This window comes from Larus michahellis, chromosome 9, assembly GCF_964199755.1.
Source record: "Larus michahellis chromosome 9, bLarMic1.1, whole genome shotgun sequence".
In the NCBI taxonomy this organism is placed as follows: Eukaryota; Metazoa; Chordata; class Aves; order Charadriiformes; family Laridae; genus Larus; species Larus michahellis.
Window position 1 is genome coordinate 45,895,819 of NC_133904.1, and position 23,185 is coordinate 45,919,003.

General features: G+C 55.4%; 3 protein-coding genes and 5 non-coding genes across 8 annotated transcripts; all 8 read left to right on the forward strand.

Annotated features, from left to right (window-relative positions):
- The first annotated feature begins 4,837 nt into the window (after nucleotides 1-4,837).
- LOC141748578 (putative G-protein coupled receptor 34) lies at nucleotides 4,838-5,854 on the forward strand. The gene has a single exon (XM_074600870.1). The coding sequence runs from the start codon at nucleotides 4,838-4,840 to the stop codon at nucleotides 5,852-5,854; it is 1,017 nt and encodes a 338-aa protein (XP_074456971.1).
- Nucleotides 5,855-7,954: 2,100 nt separating this feature from the next.
- On the forward strand, nucleotides 7,955-10,454 carry LOC141748313 (40-kDa huntingtin-associated protein-like). Its single transcript, XM_074600144.1, has 2 exons — nucleotides 7,955-10,118; nucleotides 10,233-10,454. The coding sequence occupies exon 1, from the start codon at nucleotides 8,034-8,036 to the stop codon at nucleotides 9,111-9,113; it is 1,080 nt and encodes a 359-aa protein (XP_074456245.1). The 5' UTR covers nucleotides 7,955-8,033; the 3' UTR covers nucleotides 9,114-10,118; nucleotides 10,233-10,454.
- Nucleotides 10,455-11,044: 590 nt separating this feature from the next.
- On the forward strand, nucleotides 11,045-22,736 carry DKC1 (dyskerin pseudouridine synthase 1). The gene is made up of 15 exons (XM_074600143.1): nucleotides 11,045-11,149; nucleotides 11,371-11,432; nucleotides 11,789-11,875; nucleotides 12,455-12,546; nucleotides 13,092-13,276; nucleotides 13,783-13,847; nucleotides 14,408-14,534; nucleotides 14,900-15,030; nucleotides 16,042-16,185; nucleotides 16,659-16,779; nucleotides 18,072-18,190; nucleotides 19,272-19,375; nucleotides 19,825-19,891; nucleotides 20,593-20,751; nucleotides 21,371-22,736. Exons 1-15 carry the CDS (start codon nucleotides 11,134-11,136, stop codon nucleotides 21,437-21,439), a joined length of 1,548 nt encoding a protein of 515 aa, XP_074456244.1. The 5' UTR covers nucleotides 11,045-11,133; the 3' UTR covers nucleotides 21,440-22,736.
- Nucleotides 13,940-14,187, forward strand: LOC141749097 (small nucleolar RNA SNORD17). The gene has a single exon (XR_012589260.1). It is a non-coding gene; the product is annotated as a small nucleolar RNA SNORD17 (small nucleolar RNA).
- LOC141749088 (small nucleolar RNA SNORD83) lies at nucleotides 14,740-14,815 on the forward strand. The gene has a single exon (XR_012589251.1). It is a non-coding gene; the product is annotated as a small nucleolar RNA SNORD83 (small nucleolar RNA).
- On the forward strand, nucleotides 15,199-15,333 carry LOC141749094 (small nucleolar RNA SNORA36 family). Its single transcript, XR_012589257.1, has one exon. It is a non-coding gene; the product is annotated as a small nucleolar RNA SNORA36 family (small nucleolar RNA).
- LOC141749096 (small nucleolar RNA SNORD17) lies at nucleotides 17,038-17,285 on the forward strand. Its single transcript, XR_012589259.1, has one exon. It is a non-coding gene; the product is annotated as a small nucleolar RNA SNORD17 (small nucleolar RNA).
- On the forward strand, nucleotides 18,468-18,543 carry LOC141749089 (small nucleolar RNA SNORD83). The gene has a single exon (XR_012589252.1). It is a non-coding gene; the product is annotated as a small nucleolar RNA SNORD83 (small nucleolar RNA).
- Nucleotides 22,737-23,185: the final 449 nt, after the last annotated feature.

Genomic DNA, 23,185 nt, shown 5'->3' on the forward strand with positions numbered 1-23,185 from the left:
AATTAAGAGAAAAGGTCACTCTGACCTATGCTCTTACCTCACAAAAGGTACTGTAAAGCTGGGAAGTGAAACTGAAGTGTGATCAATAACGCAGATCATCCCTCTGTGCCCTTCAGAATGAGTAACAAATTCCCCAAGCGAGTGATGATGCTGCGGCACCACAATGCTCACAAAGCCCCGTCTCACAGCAGCCGCGCAGACCACAAGCTGTCAGCGTCTCGCTGTGCTGCAAGACAGCCCGTGAGCTGCGGGTCCCCGTGTGCTTCCTGTGCTTGAAGCCAAGCACGGGCAGTAACCACCCGTCCTCAGGATTAAAGAGTTTATTCTTGCTCCCGGTCGCAGCAGACCCCTCTGCTCTGGGATGGGCTGCACAGCCAGACTGGTGCCATCCCAGTGGTACCAGCTGGTCTAATAGGAGATGGCCCTCTCTGCAAGCCCGGCCCTACTACCCTCCTTTACACCCTTGTAGCTCCCACCCAGCGTGGCGGGAACCAGGAGCTCACTCCTCCCGGCTCTGTCCCTGGGCCCTTTCGGAGGTCAGGTCACTGCATAAGGGCTGGGCAGGAACACGGGGGATGTGAGTGTGGCAGTGCACTTATCCGTATGGATACGTTTGAAAGTGGCAGACACCAGCCAGCTGATGCTGGAAAAATGCACTTTCAAACTTCCTGGGCTTTCTCAGTTTACAGTTACTTCGCTGCCTATGGCTGGCAGCTCTGCTTAGATTTATCTTTCCTAATTACTCAGCAAGGGCTGGAGGTGAAGCTGATGCAGCACGAGATGCTGGAACAAGCCGGAGAAATCTGGGGTTTGGCAGCCCTCCGACTTCCGTTCTTCAGGCTTAAAGATTTCCACAGCTGGAACAAATGCTCCTCCCTTACTCATCTCCTACACTGGCCCTGCAGAGAAGCCATGGTTTCTCTCTGGAGGGAAGCAGCCCCCTGAGGTCACCCGGGGCTGGGATGCTGTCGAGGCACGGGATGTCTGAGGAGCACAGCCAAGGTGTTTCATGTGCACCTGCTGGTAAAGCACCCTGTGGATCTGGACTTCATTCCTGTTTCCCAGAGCCACTAAGTCAGTATATGACAGTGCCTTTTGGTGGAACAGAAGATGGAAGGTGACCCAGCCCACCCCCAGGTCTGGGTTAGGCTTCAGGGTCAAGCCTTAGGCTGCCGATACTAGGACGGCAGCCCCTGGGCTCGGGGACTCCTGCTGAGAGGAGGCAGGTGAGCAGGGGGTTTCCTGCCCTGGGAAGTGGCATTGCGGCCGGAGAGTGGCTGGCGCTGACACAAGCCCCGGCAACGCGGCACCTGCGCAGGGGTTTCCTGTGCGAGTCCCCAACGAGGGGTAAGAGCACAGGCAGGTACAGGCAGGGGTTTCACTCCAGCCCACCTGAACAGTGACTTGACCTATTTTTGAGGGGTCTGAATGCAGCTGGACCTAACACCTCTCGAAGGGAGACGAGGGTGGGAAGCAGGAGGATAGGATGTAGACACCTCTTTTCCCCAAGGGGCTCAGACCTCCGTAGCCCCCAAAAGCTGCCTGGCAGCCCCCAAGCTCTGGTCACAGCAGGGATTTCTGGTGCCAAGAGCTCTGGACTGCCCATGCTGCTGACAGACGTTTCTCACTGCTGACACTCCGATGTGCACAGCCAGAGGATTGACTTGCTCCTCGGGACCTGCCTCATTTACTTCCCTTTGGGGCTTGCGCTGGAATGTGAGTCGCAGAGGAAGAGATCCTGAGTTCAGTTCCATTTGGGGGCATGAGGACCTGCTTGGGAAGCTGGAGACAGTTGTCTTTGTGGGAAGAGGGGCTGCAGCGTTTGCTGTGAGACTGGGAGGATTTTGGGCTCGACCCTGAGCTCTGCCCAGACACCTCGGCTGTTGGTGCCTCCCCTTCTCCAGGTGTACAGCAGTGCTGACAGCACAGAGGGTGCTGCCCCGTCTTTGGTCAGGACAGCTGTGTACGGCTCCATTTGCTCTCTCAGCCCGGGCCAGATCCTGCTGCAGCAGCTGGCAGAGAGCAGCATGCGAAAGGATTTCTCCTTTCCACTGCCATTACCTGCCTGTTCCTTCCCTGCATCTGTGTGGGCGCACTTCACACTGCTCTGCGAGCTAAATCCGGTAACGTGGAAACAGTTTGCGGAACGATCTGCTCTACGCACATAGCTGTTGTGTTTTTGGTGTCTGGGATGAGGGCTGGGGGACAAGCCACCTCTCCCCTCTCTGTGCAATTCCCATGCGAAGGAGCTGCCCGGCAGCTCTGGTCTGTCTCCATGAGACAGCAGCCCCAGTTAGACGCCTGGTGGAGACAATGCCCTACCATTTGGGCAGGGATGAAGCCAGTGCAGGATCAGGCCAGGGGTCTCCAAGAAAGTGGATGCTTCAAGGACTTCCAGCTGAATCACTTCCCCGCTCAGCGTGAGCAAAAGCTTGGAGAACTCCCCTCCTTCTGCCAGCATGGACCCACGCCCGCAGCCTCAGCACCGTGGGGTAGCTGTGAGTGGTGGCACACCACCATGCCCCATCTCCCTGTGGCTGAGCTCTGCTGTAAGGGCCCGGCATCCCCCGGGGTCCCTGAGGACAGCGGATGATGCTTTCACGAGGCATATCGGGTTCAGCTTGGGGATTGACCTATGCTGGTGCAAATGAGCCAGGTTGGAGAGAGCAGCACCCTGGGCTGGACCACCGGTCTCCAAATCGGCTCATTTGCAGGAGCTGCCGCCGTGGCCAGTGCTTGCTTGGGGAAGTGGGTGCATGGGGTGCGTTGAAGAGCCTGCATCAGGACAAACCCCTGCAAAATGCACCCCCTCTCCAGGGCCAGAAGGGAAAAACCCACCAAGCCCACATGGGAGGAGCAGGGAAACCGTGGAGGATGTTTGTCACGGTGAGATCTGTCGTCACCAACGAAGGGCTTATAGGGGCACCGGCAAGAGAAGGAACCACTGTCACAGTGGGGAAAGAGCAGAGGAGAGGTGCTGAGAGAGGTAGGTGACTCTGGGGTGGCTTTTCTTCTTGCTATGAGTCATTGGGGTGTTTTTGTCATGGGGGTGAGCGTTGGGGGAGAAGAGGGCCCAGGGTTACTGTGGCCAGATAACTCAGGTTGGGGCTATGGCTGGTGGGAAAAGCTGGGCTGGGGCTGGGTGGGGAGAACAGTGGGCTCAGCAGAAGGAGCCCAGGACAGGCAGGGACACCTGCCACACAACGGGCTCAAGCACGGCTGGAGTCGCCACAGGCACGGGGACTGTGGCACAGCTGTGCCCACTCAGGCAGACCGTCACAACCGTGCAGGCACACACAACGTGTGCCAGGTGCCCAGCGGCATCACCCCGGTGCAGCAAGCCAGAAGTGGGAATTTGAGGTATTCAACACATGCTGTTTTTAAAGCACCGTGTGTCACAAGCAGCAAATCCAGCTACTTCTGCTGCCTCCGTCCTAAACCACTCGAGGCTGCAGATGTATGAAGGGAGCAGAGTAATCTGTTAAACAAGTTGTGGCAGGTGGGAAGGAAGTTGGAGGTTTTTGTGGCTTTGGGTAACTCGACGTCATGGAAAGCAGGAAGGGGAGTGAAGGGTGAGGGGCTGGAAAGAGCCAGGTCTCCCATCCCTGCCCCAGGGAAACAGGAGCTCATGGGCATGCAAAGTGCTTCTGGGGTCAGTTCCCAGCAGGACCGGGCAGAGCCGGGCCACCACAGCTGCCATGCCTCCATCCCCGATGTGGGCTCGCTCCCTGCCTTCCCTCGCTGGCAGAGGAGCCCTGTGGCCTTGCACCACTGATGGAAAAGCGGCTGTGGGTAAAGGCATGAGAAGAGGGCTGAGACCGAAGCCATGCAGGCACACGCACACACACAGCACCGGAGTCGGAGCTCCAGCCTGGCCACCGGGACCAGCAGCGCGAGTGCACCCCCTGCACCGTCACTGCTGGCCGAGAGCTGCAGCCCTGTCCCACTGCCCTGCACCTTGCAAATGCCGGGATCACCGGGCGAGACGGGACAGGCATGAGAGAGAGCTGGGTGAGAGGGAAGAGTCCGGTGGAGGGGGCCTTGTTTCTGAGGCGAGCCCGGGTATCTGGCGTGAGAGCAGCAGAATGGTGGTGAAGGAACAGCTGGGCGTGGGTTTGATTTCCCTGCCTCAGAGGGGACAGTAGGGAGCTCTGACAGACCTCAGCAGCGTCCCTCAACAACGCCAAGATCCCCACACGCATCATGCTGTGTGTGGTCTGAATTCATGTTTACTCTACCCATTTGGTTGACCATGTACAATCAAAAATGTGTTTTTCCCCTGCTTGAGGAACCTCAGATTTTGCTATTTAGTAGGGTGTGCTTACCTAGCACCCAGCAGCCAACTTCTACTACTCCAGTCTCACATCCCTCCTTAGCAGAGAGTAGCACAGAACACCACGAGAGAAGCCAGGGGCAAAGCCGGTTACTGCACCTGGGACAGCAGAGGGCCGCCGGCCACCCGGACCAGCCTGTGGCAGGAGCATGGTGGCCTGTTTTGTCACCAGTGTTGAATGGGCAGATTCTCCGTGGAGGTTTCCCTGCAGGCCTGAACCCCACGAGACAGAAGGCAGTGCCAAAAGGCCAGCATATGAGCCTGGCAGACTCATGCTCCCAAGTCCCCTGTCCGGTTCTCCATGTGCTACGCAAGATGGTGGCCTTCACTTAACAGTTTGCGGGACTGCAAAGTTGTGTTTGCAGTGACCTGGGACACCAGGGAACCACAGAGGCACTGCAGGGGTCCTCAGTACCTACAGGTGACGGTGCCTGTATGGAGCCAGCTCATGCAGATCTCCGTTCCAACACCTCCTGCATTTTTCTTTCCAGATCCGTGGCTCTAATGATGGACTCTCCAAGCACCCCCTTTCCTGCCAGCCAGCTCACAGAGCACAGACTCAGCAATTCCTGCTATGAGATCCGAGACGAGTTCCTCTCTGTGACGCTGCCTGTCATGTACTCCCTCATCTTCATCATCGGGCTGCTCAGCAACACCCTGGCGCTCTGGGTGTTCGTGTGCGGCACGCAGCGCAGGACCTCCATCACCGTGTACATGAGGAACCTGGCGCTCTCTGACCTGCTGCTCTCCCTCTGCCTGCCCTTCCGCATCGCCTTTCAGAGCAAGAGCGAGCCTCTGGTCTTCTGCAACATCATTGGGGCCTTCTTCTACCTCAACATGTATGTCAGCATCACTTTCCTCAGCCTGATCAGCCTCGACCGCTACCTGAAGATCATCCAGCCCCTGCAGAAATTTAGGATTCACACCGTGTCATGTAGCACCGTGGCCTCTGGGGTGGTTTGGTTTGTGCACACAGCGTTCATGCTGCCTTTCTTTTTTGAGACAAGAGGAAAAGAGCACTGTGACCACAAATGCTTCCATTTCAGGAGCAAAAGCACCACAGCAGCGGCTTTTAACATGGTCGCAGTAGCCACTTTCTTCATCCTGCTGCTGCTCTTCCTCTACTTCTACAGCAAGATATTTGCCAAACTCCACAAAGTCTCTTCAGTGAAAGCTCAGCAGCTGAACAAGAGGACCAGCACGACAGCCATCGCCAAGACCTTCATAGTCCTGATCATCTTCATTGTATGCTTCACCCCCTATCACATTGTCCGCGTTCCTTACATCCTTGCGCAAGTGGGGACCATTTCTAGTCTGCCCTGGAAGCAGGGTCTCCACCTGGCTAATGAGCTTGTGCTCTGCATCTCAGCCCTCAACAGCTGCCTTGACCCAGTCATCTTCTTCTTCTTGTCCAGCAGCTTCCGGAGGGCTGTGCTCTGCACCATCCGGGGCAGGCTGAAGAGAGCTCTCCTAAGGCACCAGGGTGGGCTGAGCCACAGCAGGTCTGTGACAGAGATATAGGCTTTCCAGTGGGGACAAGATCTCAGGCATGGGACCTTCTCATCACGGATTTGCTCTGACTGCTTGTATTTACCAGACGAGTCTTGCTGGGAAGATGGAGAAAGAAACTGGAACCCCTTCACGTTTCTTCCACTGACATCACCAGGGCTAGAGCTTCCTTGGTGGGGTAAGTGAAGAGGAAAGGAAAATTGGCACCTTACCTTTTCTTGCCCCAGCTGTGCTGACACAGCTGAAGAATGTATTTCCCAGGAAGAATGAAGGCTGGAAGCACCAAAGGAGAAAGAGCCTTGGCCTAGGTCTCCACAGAGCCAGGGGAAGGGCAAGGACAGAGCCCAGGGCTGAGACAGGCTCCTGCAATGGGAGGAAGAGGAGTGATGGCAAGAATGGGAATCCGCTGTGAATGTTTTCTAAGTGCCACATCGTCTCCACACCAGAGAAAGCAGGAAAAGGGAAGGGGAGATGATGAATGCAGAAGCATTGGGAAAAGAAGAGGGAAACACCCATCAGAGCATTACTTGGAGAGTGGACAATGATAACTTTTCCTCTCCTGTTACCACAGTCTTTGTAACTCCAGGTCAGCCTCACTTTTCTGTGTATTCAGACAGCTTCGGGCTTCCTTTAGGAATTCTCCTTTGCTCATTTCACTGCCATGTTCACCCAGGACCAGCAGCTTTGCCTGCCCATTGCACAGCACTTGTTTGGCGCTTGGACCGTGCCAAGAACATCCAGCAAGGGATCCAACGGCCAAAGGGAATGCACCACAGAAGTGCCTAGCAAGATTTTCTGCCTTTTTTATGCTTTGGTGTCCATTCTCTTCCTGCAGAAGAGAACATTTCCCTGCTTGTACTTTTGCTGTTTCATATGTTCATCTCTTTGCTTGTTTCAGAAGACTGCAGACTTGGAGACACAGACTGAGCCACTCACACATCAGGCAAACACAGTAATGAGGGGAAGGAGGATTTTCGTTCAGTCTGTGAACTGTTCTAGTAACTGCTGAGCTCAAACACTTGAATAATACTTGGGAGAACAAAATGTTACGTTAAAGACTAAATCCTCTGATCTTTACGGTTAAGGTCTGACTAACCCCACTGTAGCTCTGTTGAAAAATCAGAGGGCAAGACTCCCTGTGCTCTTTCATCTCTGCTATTAAAAACATTAAAAGCAGGAGTGAGATATTTTTCTCTTTAAGGTGGGGGCGGGGGGGGGGTGAACACCAAAAGCCAAGGTCTTCCTGTGGAAAGCTGCAAATAAAGGTCATAAAACAGTTCTCATTTTCCAAATAACGAGTCAAAACAGAAACAGTATGTGGTTCAGAAGCCTCAGCATCGCAACACCAGAGTACATGCGCCCTATACAGCTTGTGGGAAGTCAAGATTAAAGTGGAGTCCCTCGGCACCTCCCTGCCCGTACAGTAGCACAGAGGCCAGAAATCCTCACGTCCCCACACACGGCCAGCACCCTGCACCTGGCCATGCAGGACACACAGCACCGGTGCCCGTTCCCCTTTTGGGGGAAACAAGGGGGATGATGCTGCAGGTGAGAGGAGATGGGACCCCAAGTGCGGGGGGGGCGGCAGGTAGGAGGAAGCAGGAGGCCGCAGGGAAGCGGAGGCGGCCCCGGGCGATAGAAGAAGCCGCAAGGCGAAGGGGCTGACGCTCAGCACCGAGAGGCAGGTGCCCCAGTGAAGGCAGCTCCTGCTGCCGCCCCCCGACCCGAGCGAGACGGGCCGGGCCAGCCCCTTCCAGGAGCCAGGGGCACCTCCGAGTTCGGCCCCCCGCAGCCCGGCACGTCCCGGGTGACAGAGCTGGGCGCCGGCCCTGCGGCCCCGGGCGGTGTCTCTAGGGGGCGTGGGGCGGCCGGGGCCCGCCGAAGGGACGGACGGCCGAGGGGGAACGGGGACCGGGCGCGTGGGAGCCGCCGCCATCGCCATCGCCACCGGGACGGCAGCACCGCCCTGACCACGCCCATGGCGTGACCACGCCCATGGCATGACCACGCCCATTGGACAACCACGCCCACTATCAGGCCACGCTCATTGGTCAGTCGCGCCCACGATCAGCACCGCGTCTTCAGGTCAGCGCCCCGTTCAACTCCGCCGTCCATGTGACGCCGGCGCGGGCGCCGATTGGCCGTCGCCGGGCGAGGCGGAAGCGGGCCCGTGGCGGGCGGGCGGCGCGCGATGCTGTCGGCGTCGGGCGGCTCCGGCTCCGGCCCCGGCGGGGCGGGCGGCCCCGGGCCGGGGCTCGGCGGGGACGGGGACTTCCTGTCGCGGTACCGGCTGGTGTCGGCCAAGCTGCGGCGGCGGTTCCTGCGGAAGCCGAACGTGGCGGAGGCGGCGGAGCAGTTCGCGGCGCTGGCGCGGGAGCTGCGCGCCCAGGAGAGCCTGCCCTACGCCGCCTGGTGCCAGCTGGCCGTGGCGCGCTGCGCCCAGAGCCTGTTCCACGGGCCCGCCGAGGCGGCCGCCCTGGCCGAGGCGGCGCGGCTCTTCCTGCGGCAGGAGCGGGACCTGCGGCAGCGGCTGGGGCTGCGCGGCGGCTTCGGCGAGCACGTGGCGGCGGCGCAGAGCTGCGGCGCCTTCGCCGCCCGCCTGCACCTGGAGCGGGGGCAGCCGGCGCTGGCGGCCGGGCTCTGCCTGGAGCTGGCGGCGGCGCTGCGCGACACGGGCCGGCCCGCCCGCGCCGCCGCGGCCCTGCAGCGGGCGGCCGAGCTGCTGGCGGCGGCGCGGCTGCCCCTGGAGGCGCTGCGCTGCCTGGCCGAGCGCGCCTCCTGCCTGCTGCTGGGCCGCGACTACGCCGGGGCGCTGGCGGCGCTGACGCGGGCGCAGGCGCTGGCCGGGGCGGCGCTGGGCGGCGGGGGCGCGGCGGGCGGCGGCGGCGCCTTCGCGGAGGTGCTGTGGCGCTGCGAGGTGTCGCGGGTGCTGCTGCTGCTGCTGCTGCAGCCGCCGCCCGCCAAGCTGCTGCCCGAGCACGCCCGCACGCTGGAGCAGTACTGCTGGGAGGCGGCGGAGGGCGGCGCGGCGGCGGGGCCCGGGGGCGGCGGCGGCGTGGGGGCGGGCGGGGGGCTGCCGGCGGCGGCCAGCTACCTGCCGGGGGAGCTGTTCCTGCTGCTGCAGTCGGCCGTGCTGGCCTGCCAGGAGAAGGACGCGGAGGCGCTGAAGGCGCTGCAGGCCGAGCTCTGGCCGCTGCTCAGCGCCGAGCAGAACCACCTGCTGCACCTGGTGCTGCAGGAGATGCTCAGCCCCGCCGGGCAGGGGCTCTGAGCGCCGCCGGGACGCGACGGGGCCGCGGCCGGGCCCGGGGCTGTGGCCTGGGTGGGCGCGTCCTCCGGGCCGGTGTTCGGTTTCGGTGCGCGTTCTGTAAGAGCAGCCAGCGATGGCGGACGAGCGAGCGTGTCCTTCTGCGCCTTGCCCTTGTGTCCCAGGAAACGGCCTGCGGTTTGTCCCGAGAGTTGTCGGGCTTGGGCAGTCCCGAAGCAGAGCCCGGCCGTTCCTTAGAGAACTGGCTTTTGCACATCCAGGAAGCAAATGTTGCTGGAGTTGCCTTTAAAAAAAAAAAACAACCACCCACATCCAAATGAGACTTTTATTTCTCTCCTGCAACCAAAAGACACTACAGCCAAGGTGAGGCCATGGATTTGGCTTTCACGGCGGACAAAAGGAGCTGGTCACTGACCCTCGAGTGTTTGCCTGGGGACCAGTGGTGGTGGCCTGACTCTGTTTTCTGTAGCACAGCTGGAAAGCTGGAGAACTGAGACTGAAAAAAGGCAAATCCACTACAGCCGAGGGTAATGAAGGATAAAATGGATGGTGGAGAAGGATGAGTTATTGGAATGGACTGTTTGCTCAGTTCTCTGCAGCTGCTGTTCCTGTCTGCTAGCGGGCACGTCTGCCCCCTGCTTTCTGCCTCTCGGGACCGTTTCCAGTACTGAGGTGAAGAATCCCCGTCTTTAGACCAGGAAAGAAAGAAACGCACTGTCCCTGGTGCACCCAGCTGTTGCCTGCAGACCGAGGCAAATTTCTGCAGGGGTCAGATGGAATCTCAAGAAGGGGATGCTTTGTAGTGGAAGCCAGAGGGGCCCTGGTGGTCCCACATAATTGTGGGTGTCACATAAATAAAGAGCAATTCTAATACACCTAAAAATAAGAAAAGAAACAAATGCTGGGAGCAAACACCCCCCAGAGACCCCCCTCCCTCAGAAGGCTGAGGCTTTGGGAGAGATGGAGAGATCCTGTTTGCACACCTGGGAGAGAAGAGAGAGGGAAGAGGTAATTGTGGTACAACAGTGGTGTTACGTGTACTTCTGATGTTACTAGCTGGTTCTAGAGACAGTGATTTTTTTCAAATGTTTTTCCAGTGTTTGTTTTTCAAATGTTTTTCAGGTTCCACACTGGAATAACTAGGAACTTGGAGTTTTCCTACCGGAAATGCAAACACTCGTTTCCATAATATTTAAGAAGAGTTAATTACTACAAAGCTTCATTTTGTTTAGATAAAATTAAGAGTTGATAAATGCTCATTTCAGAACGTGATAGTGTTTTATAGTTGAGTTGGCTACGGACGTGCCACACTGTGAAGCAGAAATAAAAATCCATGCCTTGAAACTACTTATGACCCTCTCCTTTTCAATGAAAAGAGATGAAACTGGTGCTAGAATACTATGTGGTGGTTATAAAAAAAGAAAAAAGTGACTCTTAACTGGAGGCTGGAGCGATGGCTGTGTGGAGTTAATCCCCGGACAAGGGCTGTCTCTGAGATGCCCGGGTTATCTGCAGCCAGAATCCTTAAAAGCTGCCCGCAGATAATTATCGGTCGGTGTCGAGAACCTTCTTCGGTGCACCCGGTCTAATTGCAATTAGTGCCGGCGCGCCCTGCCTGCCCGCGGGACCTCGGGAGCGCTGCGGGGTCGGTGTTGGGGGGGTGTCCCGGCGGCGGTAGGGCCGCTCTGCGGGACACGGCGCTTCTGGGGCGGGACGGATCGGGCCCCGCCCGCTGCTGCTCTCCGGGTTTCGATGCCTGCTCGGTGTGTGGTGCGGCGACACCGCCCGGTCCCTCCCCAGCCGCCGGCGGGGCCAGCGGGAGGCTCTCGCCCCAACCCGGCGCCGGGCTCCTCCGCGGCGCTCCCGGGTGAAGGACCTCCCCCGGTGCTCTCCCGCCGCCATCATCCCCGGCGGTTTCCGCCCGCGCGGGGCGGAAGCGGTCACGTGCTGCCGCGGGGCTTGTCGGGAAGGGGGCGGCCTTTCCGGTCCCTGCGCGGCGGCGGCGGCAGCACGCGGCGCGACCATGGCGGACGGGGACGGTGCGCAGCGGAGGGGACCGGCGGCGGGGGGGGGCGCCTCGCCCCGGGGCCGGGTCGCGGTGTGGGTGCGGGGGAAGAGCAGGGGCTGGGGGAGCCCCGGTGGGGCGGCGTGAGCGCGGGGCTGGGCACCGCCGTGGCGCCACGTGGGTGGGTGGCGGGCGCGGGCTGGGGCCTGCCCGGCTCCCGGGGCGGCGGGGACGCTCAGCGTGTCGCTCCCGCAGGTTTCAGCGTGAAAAAGCGACGGAAGAAGGAGAAGCGGGCGCTCCCCGATGAGGATGTAGCGGTGAGCGCGGGGCCGCCGGCCCGGCGGGGGCTGCCCGGGGCTGGGCTCGGGGAACCGGGGGGGTTTCCACGGACCCCTCTGTGGCGGCACGGTGGGACCCTCCGTGGGGCTGGGGCCGGTCCGTGGGGCATGGGGGTAGGGCGGGGAGTAGCCGTGCCTCGCAGAAGCCGTGGAGGAGCTTCCCTCCCCCCGCCATCACCGGAGGGAGCGGAGCCGGTCCGCTGGGGGGAGGCCCCGCTGGTGGCGGGGAAAAGCCGCTGCTCTGGGGGCGTCTGAGGGTCCGCGTGGCAGCGGGCAGGGGCCCGGGCCTCCGAGTTTCCCTTCTCTGATGTCTCCTATCTTCATCCACCCCCTAGGAGATTCAGCACACGGAGGAATTCTTCATCAAGCCCGAGTCCCGCGTTGCCCAGCTGGACACGTCCCAGTGGCCCTTGCTGCTGAAGGTAAACGGCTTACAGACAACCTTGTGGCCACCCCTGATCCTGCTCCTTCTTCTGTCCTGCCTCGCTCAGTGCAGGCCCGTGGAGATGCTCAGCTCCTCCTCTGCGTAACCCTCCTGCTAAGAAGCAGCACGTGTGGCACGCAGCAGAGGGAGACCCTCTGCATGCAGAAATCGCGTTAGAAAATTTATCTATCAGTATCATTTGCACGCCTGCATTTGAAGTTCATCATCTTCAGTAAAGACCCCACCAGACTTCTTCAGATAGTTATGTCTGACGGTGGTCTGTGTAGACTTCTGAGTTGCTTGTGCTGAGTTTCGGGGGCACGCGGTATTTATCCTGTATTTTAAAGGTTGGTATTGTGCTGCTCGGCCATCTCTTTCAGCGCAGGATTTCTGTTTCCTTCTCTTTCTGTAAAACACTGTTGTGGTTTCATTGTCAGGTCATTTTCATTTCGAAGAGGCTCTTTCACATAAATGTACAAATCAGACGTTGTGTAACTGGGGAGATGTACTGGGGCAAAGTGATGCTGAAACCAAGGTGAGCTCAAGAACACTTGTAACTTTTCCTTGCATTTTGTAGAACTTCGACAAGTTAAATGTGATGACAGCACACTACACACCGCTTCCTTCTGGCGCTAATCCCCTGAAGAGAGAGATTTCTGACTACGTTAGGTGAGTGTAATAAGGGTCAGAGTGGTTTATTTTTCTTGCACAGTTAATATCTTCAAAACATTTTCTGTTCTGGATTCCCCTTGTACCTTTCTGCTGGACTCGGTGCCTTGCTACTAACCAGTAAATGTCTAAATAGTACCTGCTGGTCACTTTCTGTGAAGTTTGCTTTGTTCTGGGGTTGTGGCTGGTCTCTGGACGGACATGCAAACACTTGAGGAATTCCCTGGGGTCTCGTGGAAAGTCCTTTGGCCTGCTAGGCTTTGAGACTGCTCAGAGTTTGTTTGTAGCATTTGATTTGGTCTAAGTACAGAGTAGTGATGAGCTGTCTGGGGAGAAGAGAATTCTTTGACCATGGAATATATCACCTGCTGTGCACAGAGCAGCTTGACGTGTGCTCACTGAGAGCAGCTGTGAGGTTCATCACTTATTTGCCTGGGTAGAAATACGTTTCTTTGCAGCTAAGAAAAATATTGCCAAAGTTCTTACGCTCTTGCTGTGTTTGCCCTGATGCTTAGCTCCTACTCTCTTGTCATCTTGCACTACAGGTCCGGCTTTATTAACCTCGACAAACCTTCCAATCCATCTTCCCACGAGGTGGTTGCATGGATCCGGCGCATCCTTCGAGTAGAGAAGACTGGTCACAGTGGCACTCTGGACCCGAAGGTGACTGGGTGCCTCATTGTGTGCATTGAGAGGGCAACACGGCTGGTCAAATCTCAGCAGAGTGCAGGTATGTTTATTGCCCAGGACCGCTTACAGTCTAAGCGACTGGGGAGCCGTGGAGTTCTTTTGGCGACGAAATGGAGATTTCCAGCCTTTGAAAGGGCTAGTCTTGGTCTTCAGTGCCTTGTGCTTAAGGGTTGCTCATCCTTCTCACTCCAAGCTGGTGAGGGTGCGTCTGTGCTGTCACAAGTTGGGTTTTTCTTGATTGCTTCTCTGGGGCTTGTACCGTTTTAAGTCAGTGAAAACACTTCTGACAGACTGGCTTCATGTACTGACTGAACTTATTGGTCTCAGCCTCTACCAGCCCAGTGCAATAAAACTCAGTGAAGAAATAAATGTAGCTTAGATTTATTTTGTTGAAAGAACAACCAACTCCAGAAGAAACTGTGCGTCCTTCCTAGGGGTTGTAAAAATTTCATGGCTCTGGGGGTGTGTGGCTGTGAAGCAGTGTGGACCTTGAGGTCAACATAAAATGCAAGCGGCCACTCCTGACTGCTCTTGTCGTTCTTTCAGGCAAAGAGTATGTGGGAATTGTTCGGCTGCACAATGCAATTGAGAGTGAGGCGCAGCTTGCCAGGGTAAGTCTCGGCATGCTCTTGGCCGTGCAGGTGCTTTACACGCAAAGTGTTCAGTGTCGGTGGGAGATGAGAGCGGAGCTCAGGTGCTGTGTGTGAGGTGATGACGAAGTTTATCCATTCTCTGAGTGCAGTGGTGCTGCCCTCCTGCAGCACCCCGATTCCTGTTCTAGGCTCTGGGTGCTGTGCAGCCTCCAGAGACCCTCCAGTCTCCCAGTGTCCTACTGGGGGCTGCTGTGGTGTGTGGCTGGCTGCCTGCAGGAGTGAAGTGGTGCCGGCAGGGTTGGAGCCCCTCTTTGGGGGGGCTCCGTCCCCGCTGAGATGAGGGATGATGTCTGATCACATACTGTCACCTGATGAAAAAGCCCAGCTGTCGCTGGCAGCTGGGGTGGCATTTTGACCGCATTGCTGTCTCGGATCGACTTTATTAAATATGACACCGCCAAATTATGTTGAAACTTGTGGTTTCTTACTCATGGAAGCGGTCATAGTTGCCACAGACCCCAAGGTGCTCCTGTTAGGGCACAGGTGTGAGCTGTTACTTCTTCTGCTTCTACCCTCAGGCAATAGAAACTCTGACAGGCGCACTGTTTCAGCGACCGCCCCTCATTGCTGCTGTCAAACGACAACTGAGAGTCAGAACCATCTATGAGAGCAAACTGGTGGAGTATGATCCTGAGAGAAGATTAGGTAAAACAGGGCTTTCCTGCCTTCTTCCTGTTAAGCTGAGAGATGATGCAGTTTCCTGTGAAATGGGCTGCTTCCTATTCTTGGCAGATGTCTTCAAACATAAATCCTCACCACCGTCAAGCAGTAACTGCTTTATGCATTATTTTGGTGTGCTGAGAAGTAAATCCCATCTATTTTTTTATACTGCTGTGTCTTTCATTGAAGAGCCAAATGATGTCAATTAGATGGCATTAGCACTCTGTGCAAGGATGACCTTCATCTATCACCCCAGGCTGATGGCTCTGAAGGGCTGGATGTACAGCTTCTCTCTGAGGGAGTTTCTAGATACGTATTTAAATACTCTTCTGTCCTGTCCTGCCTTTCAGGTATCTTCTGGGTGAGCTGTGAAGCAGGCACATATATCCGAACGCTCTGTGTTCACCTTGGTTTGCTGCTTGGTGTGGGGGGCCAGATGCAAGAGCTCCGCAGAGTGCGCTCGGGTATCCTGGGAGAGAAGGTAGAGTGGCAGCTCTAACTATAACCAGCAAATTTGAAATTGTTAGAATTGCAAGAATTCCTTGGAACTGCGCTATTTTTACAGTATTAAGGTATAGGTGCATGGCGGCTGGGAGGAGTTTTGTGAATAGCCCCAAAAACATGGGAGCTTTTCCCATAGACGGTCTGTAACCAAAGTGTTGAGTTCAGTTCAGGGTTTTTACCCTGTTCTGGTAATTAAACTTTGGGACAGCGTGCGACTGGGAGATGCACCACGGTGACTGAAAGTTTGTTTTATGCCACCTGTGTTTCTCAGCCTACAAACCATGCAGTGCACATGCCCCATGTTCAGGCCTGTGAGCTGTCTGCTTAGCAATCTGCGACCGCTTGGTGTCAGGGCACAACACAGGGAACGTGCTTCGTCAAAATGAGCCTGGGAGATGCAGGCTCGTGTGTGTGGCCTTGAACACTTAAAGGGTCTCTTCAGTCTGATCGTAGCTGGATCCTGCTGCCAGTCCAAACTCCAGAACTAATTTCCTTCCTTGCAAAGCAGGAGTATCAGAGTGCAAGTGTTTCCCCACCCGTTTGTGCTCTTACCACAGCTGTAATTACTGGCAGTCTTCTGACTTCCAGGTGTCGGGTGCTTACAGCTGCTTCAATAATTTATTCCGTGTCACAGATTGAAGAGCTGGTTAATTTAGACTTGTACTCACAAACCTTTGTCTAGAAGTCCCAGGTATTTGTTTGAAGTTTAGCCATGTTTCGAAGTTTCATGTGGACAGACCTTATACACTACATCCAAGTGCTGTCTGCGATTAGGAAGGGTGAAGTCTTTGTCAGCACAGGGCAGTCTGACCTTAAGCTGTTAAAGGAAAGTATTCTTGCCTCTTTTACGTTGGTTTTTTTGATGCTTCTGAGTTGGGCATCTGTTCTTCACTCCCTTTCAGCATGGCTGTTGGACTTTAGCTGTTGCCTTGTGTGTGTTTTGCGTTGGTGGCTGGTAGGAGAGTTTAGAGGGTTTGTGTCTTGGCAGGACAACATGGTGACTATGCACGATGTACTGGATGCACAGTGGCAATACGACAACAATAAGGACGACAGCTACCTGCGAAGAGTTATCCTGCCGTTGGAGAAACTGCTGACCTCACACAAGCGGCTAGTCATGAAAGACAGCGCGGTGAGTTCCTGAGATGGTGCCAGGTGACAGCCAGAGACCGCAAAGTGTCCTCCTAACTTGTGCAGCAAATACAATAAATGGGGGATCAGGATCCGCATGGTGTCCGGCGCTGTTGTGATTGTGAGCTGTGTAGGACCTATTACAGGCACCACCAGATCAGCAGTAAGATGCAAGAGCCAAGAACTGAGTGGCAGAGAAGCTGCTCTTCTCAGTTTAGGAGGTGCTGATGGTTATAAAAGATCTGCCGCACATGTTTGCTGTCATAGGGGCTTTGCTTGCTTTTTCCAAAGCCCCCAAGTTTTATACAGTGGACAATAAAAAATAGATATATGGGGATGTTATTGCTGGGACAGTAATGGCAATGGGCAGCTAAAATATCAGAGACACTTCTTACCTTTTTTTTTTTTTTTTTTTTTTTTTTTTATATTCTCCAGTAGCTTATAAGCCCTCCTATTCATTCCCTACATTTTCAGGTTAATGCCATTTGCTATGGAGCCAAGATTATGCTGCCTGGTGTCCTGAGGTATGAAGATGGTATTGAACTTAATCAGGAGATTGTTGTCATCACCACGAAAGGAGAAGCTATCTGCCTAGGTATGAAACTCCTTGTTCTTCTTGTGCCCAGCTAACTGCAGAAATAACAGACTGAGTTCCAGTGAATGCACAACAAATGAGTCCCTATGTGCAGAAGTTTTAAATAGTGCTTCCTGATGGGGACTGTGGGTGAGCATGGCCCAGGGCAGCTGGTTTTGGGCAGGACGTTAAGAAATAGCGGCTGCATCAGTCCTTGGCAAGGTGTGAAGAGTTCCTCAGCCTGGTGTCAGCTGTGTGATGCTCAGGTGCACTCTGTGTGTGAGGTGATGACGAAGTTTATCCATTCTCTGAGTGCAGTGGTGCTGCCCTCCTGCAGCACCCCGATTCCTGTTCTAGGGTCTGGGTGCTGTGCAGCCTCCAGAGACCCTCCAGTCTCCCAGTGTCCTACTGGGTGCTGCTGTGGTGTGTGGCTGGCTGCCTGCAGGAGTGAAGTGGTGCCGGCAGGGTTGGAGCCCCTCTTTGGGGGGACTCCGTCCCCACTGAGACGAGGGATGATGTCTGATCACATACTGCTACCTGACACGTCACGCTTCTGAGCAGATCAGCGTAAAAGGACTTGAGCAACTACCAGCTTCTGTGAGGTGACTCGAAAGGGTGTTTTGTTCTAACCAGGGTCTTCAGAGAAGCTGTGTAGGTGGCAGGTGCTGACATACAGTACAGATGATGTGTCACGGTGCGCAGTGCTGCACAGCCTCATGCTCTGTGTAGACCCGTGGGACTGAGCAACCTTGGGAGGTGTCACCACAGCCAAGCCATTCCGCCTTGCTGTTTGTACCACCTTCACTCTGGTCATCTCAGGGACCTGGCAGGAAAAACATCGTTTATTGGTAGAATTAGTCTCCTCTAGTTTGGCTCTGCAAGGCTTTGGGAGCTGACGAAGGAGCAGCGCTGCTCTTTTTTATAGTGTCGTGGTTCCTTGAGCTGCCTGGAAGGGCTCCAGTAGCTGCTCACAGAGCTCTTCCCCCATCCAGTGGTGGTCTTGGTGCTGCTCTGGGGAATAGTTGGTCTTAACTGTGTTCACTGGTCCAGAACCAGTCTTCTGGTGTAAGCTGGAGACGCCTGTGCTTATGGTGTGGTTAATCCATGACTGACACACTTGCTGCCTGTGAATGTTAGTGTTAGTCCAGAACTTACTTCCAGTGAGGTTTTGGGCTGAAATGGCGCTGGTGGGGGGTGTGTGTTGCTCGTCTTTGTGCTAACAGTGAAAGAACAGGCTGGACACAGCAGGTTCCTGCATTGCTGTTGCAGTTCTGCTGTTAAAGAGTTAATGAACTCTCTGCCTGCTTCTGCAGCCATTGCCTTGATGACCACAGCAGTGATTTCTACCTGCGACCATGGCATTGTGGCGAAGATCAAGAGAGTGATCATGGAGAGAGACACGTATCCCCGCAAATGGGGTCTCGGTCCCAAGGTAAGCGGTGTGGGGATGTGGTCAGTCCCAGGGTGGCGGTGGAGCCCGGCTGTCGGCATGTGGGACTCCAGGCCCCTCGGGCAGAGCTGTGCCTGTGTCTTCTCCAGGACCTTGGTGTAATTCTGCTGTGGTCTCCTGGAGCCACAGTGGTGGCACTTCCCAGTGCTGGTGGGAGAGAGGCTTTTCCTTCCAATGGAGCCTGGGGAGCTCTACCCAAGGCCCAGCTCAGGTGTGGGCTCCTCAGGTCTGTGCAGCACCAGCCCTCCTCCAGTAAAGAGCCAAATGATGTGAATTGGATGGCATTAGCACTCTGTGCAAAGATGACCTTCATCTATCACCCCATACTGATGGCTCTGGAGAGGCTGGGCAAGGAGTTGCTCTTCCTTCTGGTGCAACTGCAACAGTGCCAAAATGCACGCTGTTTTGTGAGACACTGTGTTGTGCCTGAAGGACAGGAGCAGTGGGAACACCCATAGTTGGGTTCCTCTCCTGTCTCAGACGTGCAGTAGCCGTGGAAATCAGCGGGTCAGTAGTGGTAGCTTAACTGCAGCCAGGCTGGCGCAGCTCAGACTTAAAACCATGTGTCAAGTTGCTGTGGCTTATTCCATTGCTGTGGTTCAGGTGAAACGTAGAAAGCCGTGGGGATGCATGTGCATCTATCTTGCAGCAAATGTTAGGTATTGCAGGCCAATTCAAGCATCGTGGAGTCTTCAGCAAAGCCTTGCACTTGCAGCTGAAAGGGGGTCAGCTGGAATGTGGCATGTCATTAAGCTGGAGAAACCCAGTCAGAGATCTGAGCTCCACAACGTGCAGAGTTCATCTTATTCTGCTGGTGTTGCTTCCCCCACAAATTAGCCCTTGTTTACCGATGAAGATCCCTCCTGCCTGAGATTTGTAGGCTGCTGTGCAGGGGATGTTTGTGTGATTTGTTAGGAAGTCCTTGGAGAAGTGTTAAATCAGTAATGCTGTAGTTGGCTTGGCTTGTTCCTGGATTACCTCCTCTTAGGCTGAGTGGCTGAAGTCACGGGGAGGATTTCTCCTCCCTGGAGCTCCAGTCTGACTTGTTGCTCATTGCTCTCAGGCCAGTCAAAAGAAGATGATGATCCAGAAGGGTCTGCTGGACAAGCACGGAAAGCCCAACGAGAGCACACCGGACTCCTGGAAGAAGGAGTATGTGGATTACAGGTGGGTACAGGGCGTATGGTTTCTGCGTGGTGGGCAGAGGGGAGGGCTGGGCTGAGTGCTGCCATTTGTGCTTGCAGCGTGTTAGGCCTGGCCCAAGGCTGTCGTCTGTGCGGACCCGTGGGGTGCGGTGGCATTTCTTGCCGTCCCGGGGAACGTGTTGCTAACTGGGCAGCGCTGGTGGGAAAGACCCTGAGCAGACAGTTATCCCTTTCTAGCCTGTGCTTGTGGTTTTAGAGGGAGTCAGTCTGCTAAATTAAACGGGGGAGGGCCTTGCTGTTGCCCAGCCCAGCTGGCCCTGGTGCAGGCTGCAGGTCTTCCCCACACCAGCCTCCCCACCCAGCGCCTGGTGCAGGTTACGGAACCCTCGCGAGGGGGACGGGGCTTTGTACTTGTACAGAGCAGCGCGAGGCAGCGGCTGTCCTGCTCAGCCTGGGGGTCTTCTCTTTCAGGGATGCTTCCAAGAAAGAGGCATCTGCTGTTCCCCAAGCTGTTTCAGAGGTGGAGAGGGCTCCAAAAGTGAGTATCACTCGTGTTCTCTGGCTGTAAGGTTGTTTGGGCCCTGACGAAGAGTGAATACATGCCTGTTCCTTTAGGCAGTTGGTATCAGGCTGCTTCGGTTGGTTGTTTTACAGAGGAAAGTGTTTTGCATTCTGTGAACCTAGTGCCCCAACGTGTGTTGTGGCTGCCTGGCCTGTGAGCTAGCTGTAGGGTGACCTGTTCAGGGTCTTACCCCGGCTGTTAGTCTCTGGGATGTTGTACTTTGGGTGAGAGTCCCGTAGCACAGTATGAGAATGAGGAGCTGTGACTCGGGGTGTACAAGCTGCAGCATCCCAGGAAATAGGTTGTATGGAGCCACAATAGAGGGTTGCGCCAGAGAACCTTTCTGGAGACTACAAACAGTTGCTATGTCCATGCAAGAGTTGCATCTAAAGTTCCCTAAGTCAGGGCTTGTGCGCTTGGAAAGGTGCAGCAGTGTTTCAAACTCTGGAGCGTTCGGGGTACAGGAAACACTGAGAAATACGGGGTGCAATTCCAGCAGAAGCAAATCCTAGACAGTGTGTGCTGGAGGGAACCACTGGCAGTCTGTAGCGCACCCTCCTGCTCAACGCATTGTTAACTGTGAAGTTTGAACTGGGCAAAATAGTTGCAACGGGCTTGCAGACAGTTCTCCCATCACTTTGGAAGATGGTGTGTCTGACAACACGTTCCCCTAACAGAGAAAGCGAGAGTCAGAGAGTGAAAGTGATGAGGCTGTGACCCCACCATCCCCTGACACCCCACCACCAGAGGAGCTGAGCAAAAAGGAAAAGAAAAAGAAGAAGAAAGAGAAGAAGGCCAAAGAGGCAGCTGAGAGTGGAGGAGAGCAAATAGAAGTGGTACGTAACTGGGTGCTGGCATGGTGTGGTCCAAGCACGGGAGAGATTGCTGTCTCTGCCTAATACCTCCAGGATAAACGCAGTGGCATCCTGCTGTGCATGTGGGAGGTGTCCCTACCCATGGCAGGGGGCTTGGAACTAGATGATCTTTAAGGTCCCTTCCAACCCGAACCATGCTGTGATTCTATGTCCCTGAAGTGCCGGGCTCCCCGCAGGCAGAGAAAGACGCCTGTATAGATGCGTATAGTAAACTGAATACATAGTAAACTGTATAGTAAACTGAACTGGTTGAGGGTGGTGGGAGATCAGGCAGGTGAAGCTTGTGGGGGTGGATCTGCAGTAGGGCAGGGATGGGGTGAGCAGCCATCTGTGCCCCGGGGCAGCTGGTGGGTACGCTGTTCCTGCCAGGCCACCTCTGTGCTCTGGTGCCCTGTAAGGGGCCCCGGCGGGAGGATGGTGCTGGCATTCAGTCCGTGTGCTTGAGTGCTTGCGTGGTGGTGAGGGAGGATTGTGGCCGTGGGGAGCTTCCACTGCGTCTGGAATGGGGCTGTTCCTCCTGAAATCATCAGTTGGGGAATTCCTTTTTGATCCCTTCCTGACCTCTCCAACCCCTTTACAGACTAGTGAGACCAGCACCAAGAAGAAGAAGAAGAAGAAACAGAAGGAGGTAGAAGAGAGCTCAGAGTAAGCGACTGGATCTGTCCAAAGCAGGCGACCTCGTCGGTAGGGAGGGAGGAGTCAGAGGCCTTGAGAAAAAGAGGACTGGCTGCATGGCAGAGGGGCCAGCAAGCTCCAAGCTCCTTTTCTGCTGTGTATGTGAGTGAGCGGGTGTGTGTGCCCAGGATACACCCTGCTCGGGTACCCCTCCTCATCCTGTTTTAAGGGTCGCCAGAGGAGCGGGGTGCCTGACTGCCCCTGCACTGGATTGCTCTCTAAAGCTGAACACCGCGATGCCAATAGAAGTGGTATCTTCAGGGAAGCTGTAGCTCTTGGTGTCTCTGTTTTCACCTTGAGACGGAGGAATAACGTTTCTCCCCCTCCTGTCCTGCCTCTTTCTTCCTTTTCTTCCAAGGTTGGAGCTGTTACCTGACAGTCGCAGAATATGCTGATATCTGGAGGACTGGCTTTGTCACAGCCCATCTGAGATGAGGACAGTCAAATTGGTCATTGGAAGGGCTCTGGTTTGTTTTAACCTGGCCGTATGCTTGGCTTGACCTTCAGCTAGATGAGATCTAATAGTCCACCCAGATATTCTCAGTACTTTTTTTAACTTTACCATGAAAGGATTAGAACATTAAATTCCTTCATTTTGCTTTATAATGTGGGGAGCTGCTTGTTAGTTGTCAGCTGATCCCTAGACCCAGTGACTTTGTCAGCGTGTCCCTCTTGCTGGCTCTTTGCTCTTCTCTACCCCGTTGTTGGAATGGGACCGCGGCGCTTTCAGTTGCCTTTTTGGTTTTGGCATCTAATGTGCTTTGAAGACTGGAAGTGGGGATGCTGCTGGAGGGGGCAGAAGCAAAGTGACCACAAGGTGGCTGGTCTAAAGGTTTTCTAAAGGGCTGTTGGGACCGGAGTCCTCGTGAGGAAAATATTGGCCAGAGGTAGCTTTGTAAGGAGCACTGGGTGTGGGGCTTGAGCAGTTTCAGAAAGATTTGTCCTAATTTCCTTGTCTGGGGTGTCTCGCTGGGGGCAGGAGGTCTCTCCTCTGTCACAGGGTAGTGCTGAACCAGGATTTTAGCCCTTTTTAATGGGGAATGATTCGGGCTGGTTTGTTCTGAGTTTCATCCCTGCGGAGATTCTGTAACGTTTGTCTTAGCCTCGTGCATTGTTTTTATCTTGTCTGACTTTTCTCCTCTCCAATACTAGAGGTACATGCAGGCAGTGGGCCCAGCAGCTGGTGGCTGTCAGAACCTGAGCAGAAAAAAAAAAAAGTCCATTTTTATTTACTCTGTTTTTTACATAAAAATAAAAGCCCTATTTTTGAATGGGTGATTTTTCTTGCTCGTCTGGCTCCCGGAAGAGGTCAGTGGTCTGTTCACAGGCAGGGGAGGCAGCTTAATGCATGTGCACGCTGCAGCTGGGCAGGTAAAGGGCTGCCCCTTCCACCCAGCCTTCCTGCTGCTCTCCTGAAGAAGCTGCTGGTGCTGAGAAGTGGTCTTGGTGACATGGACCATCACTAGAGGGGCCTTTGTTGCTGGTGAGGACAAGTGCTTAAGTGCCACACTCCACTTTGGTAAAACCCACTGGGATGTCTGCCTGGAAGTTGGGTGTTCTCTTTCCTCCTTGGCCTGCGCTGGAGCGAGCTGCTGGGGAGGTCTGGTGGTGGCTGGAGGGACGGTTTGGTCCTGGGCTGCCTAACCTGCAGTGTGTTAGGGTCAGGGAGGTGAGAACAGACTTCCAGCTGTGAGCAAGCGTGCAGCCTAAGAGGTAAAAC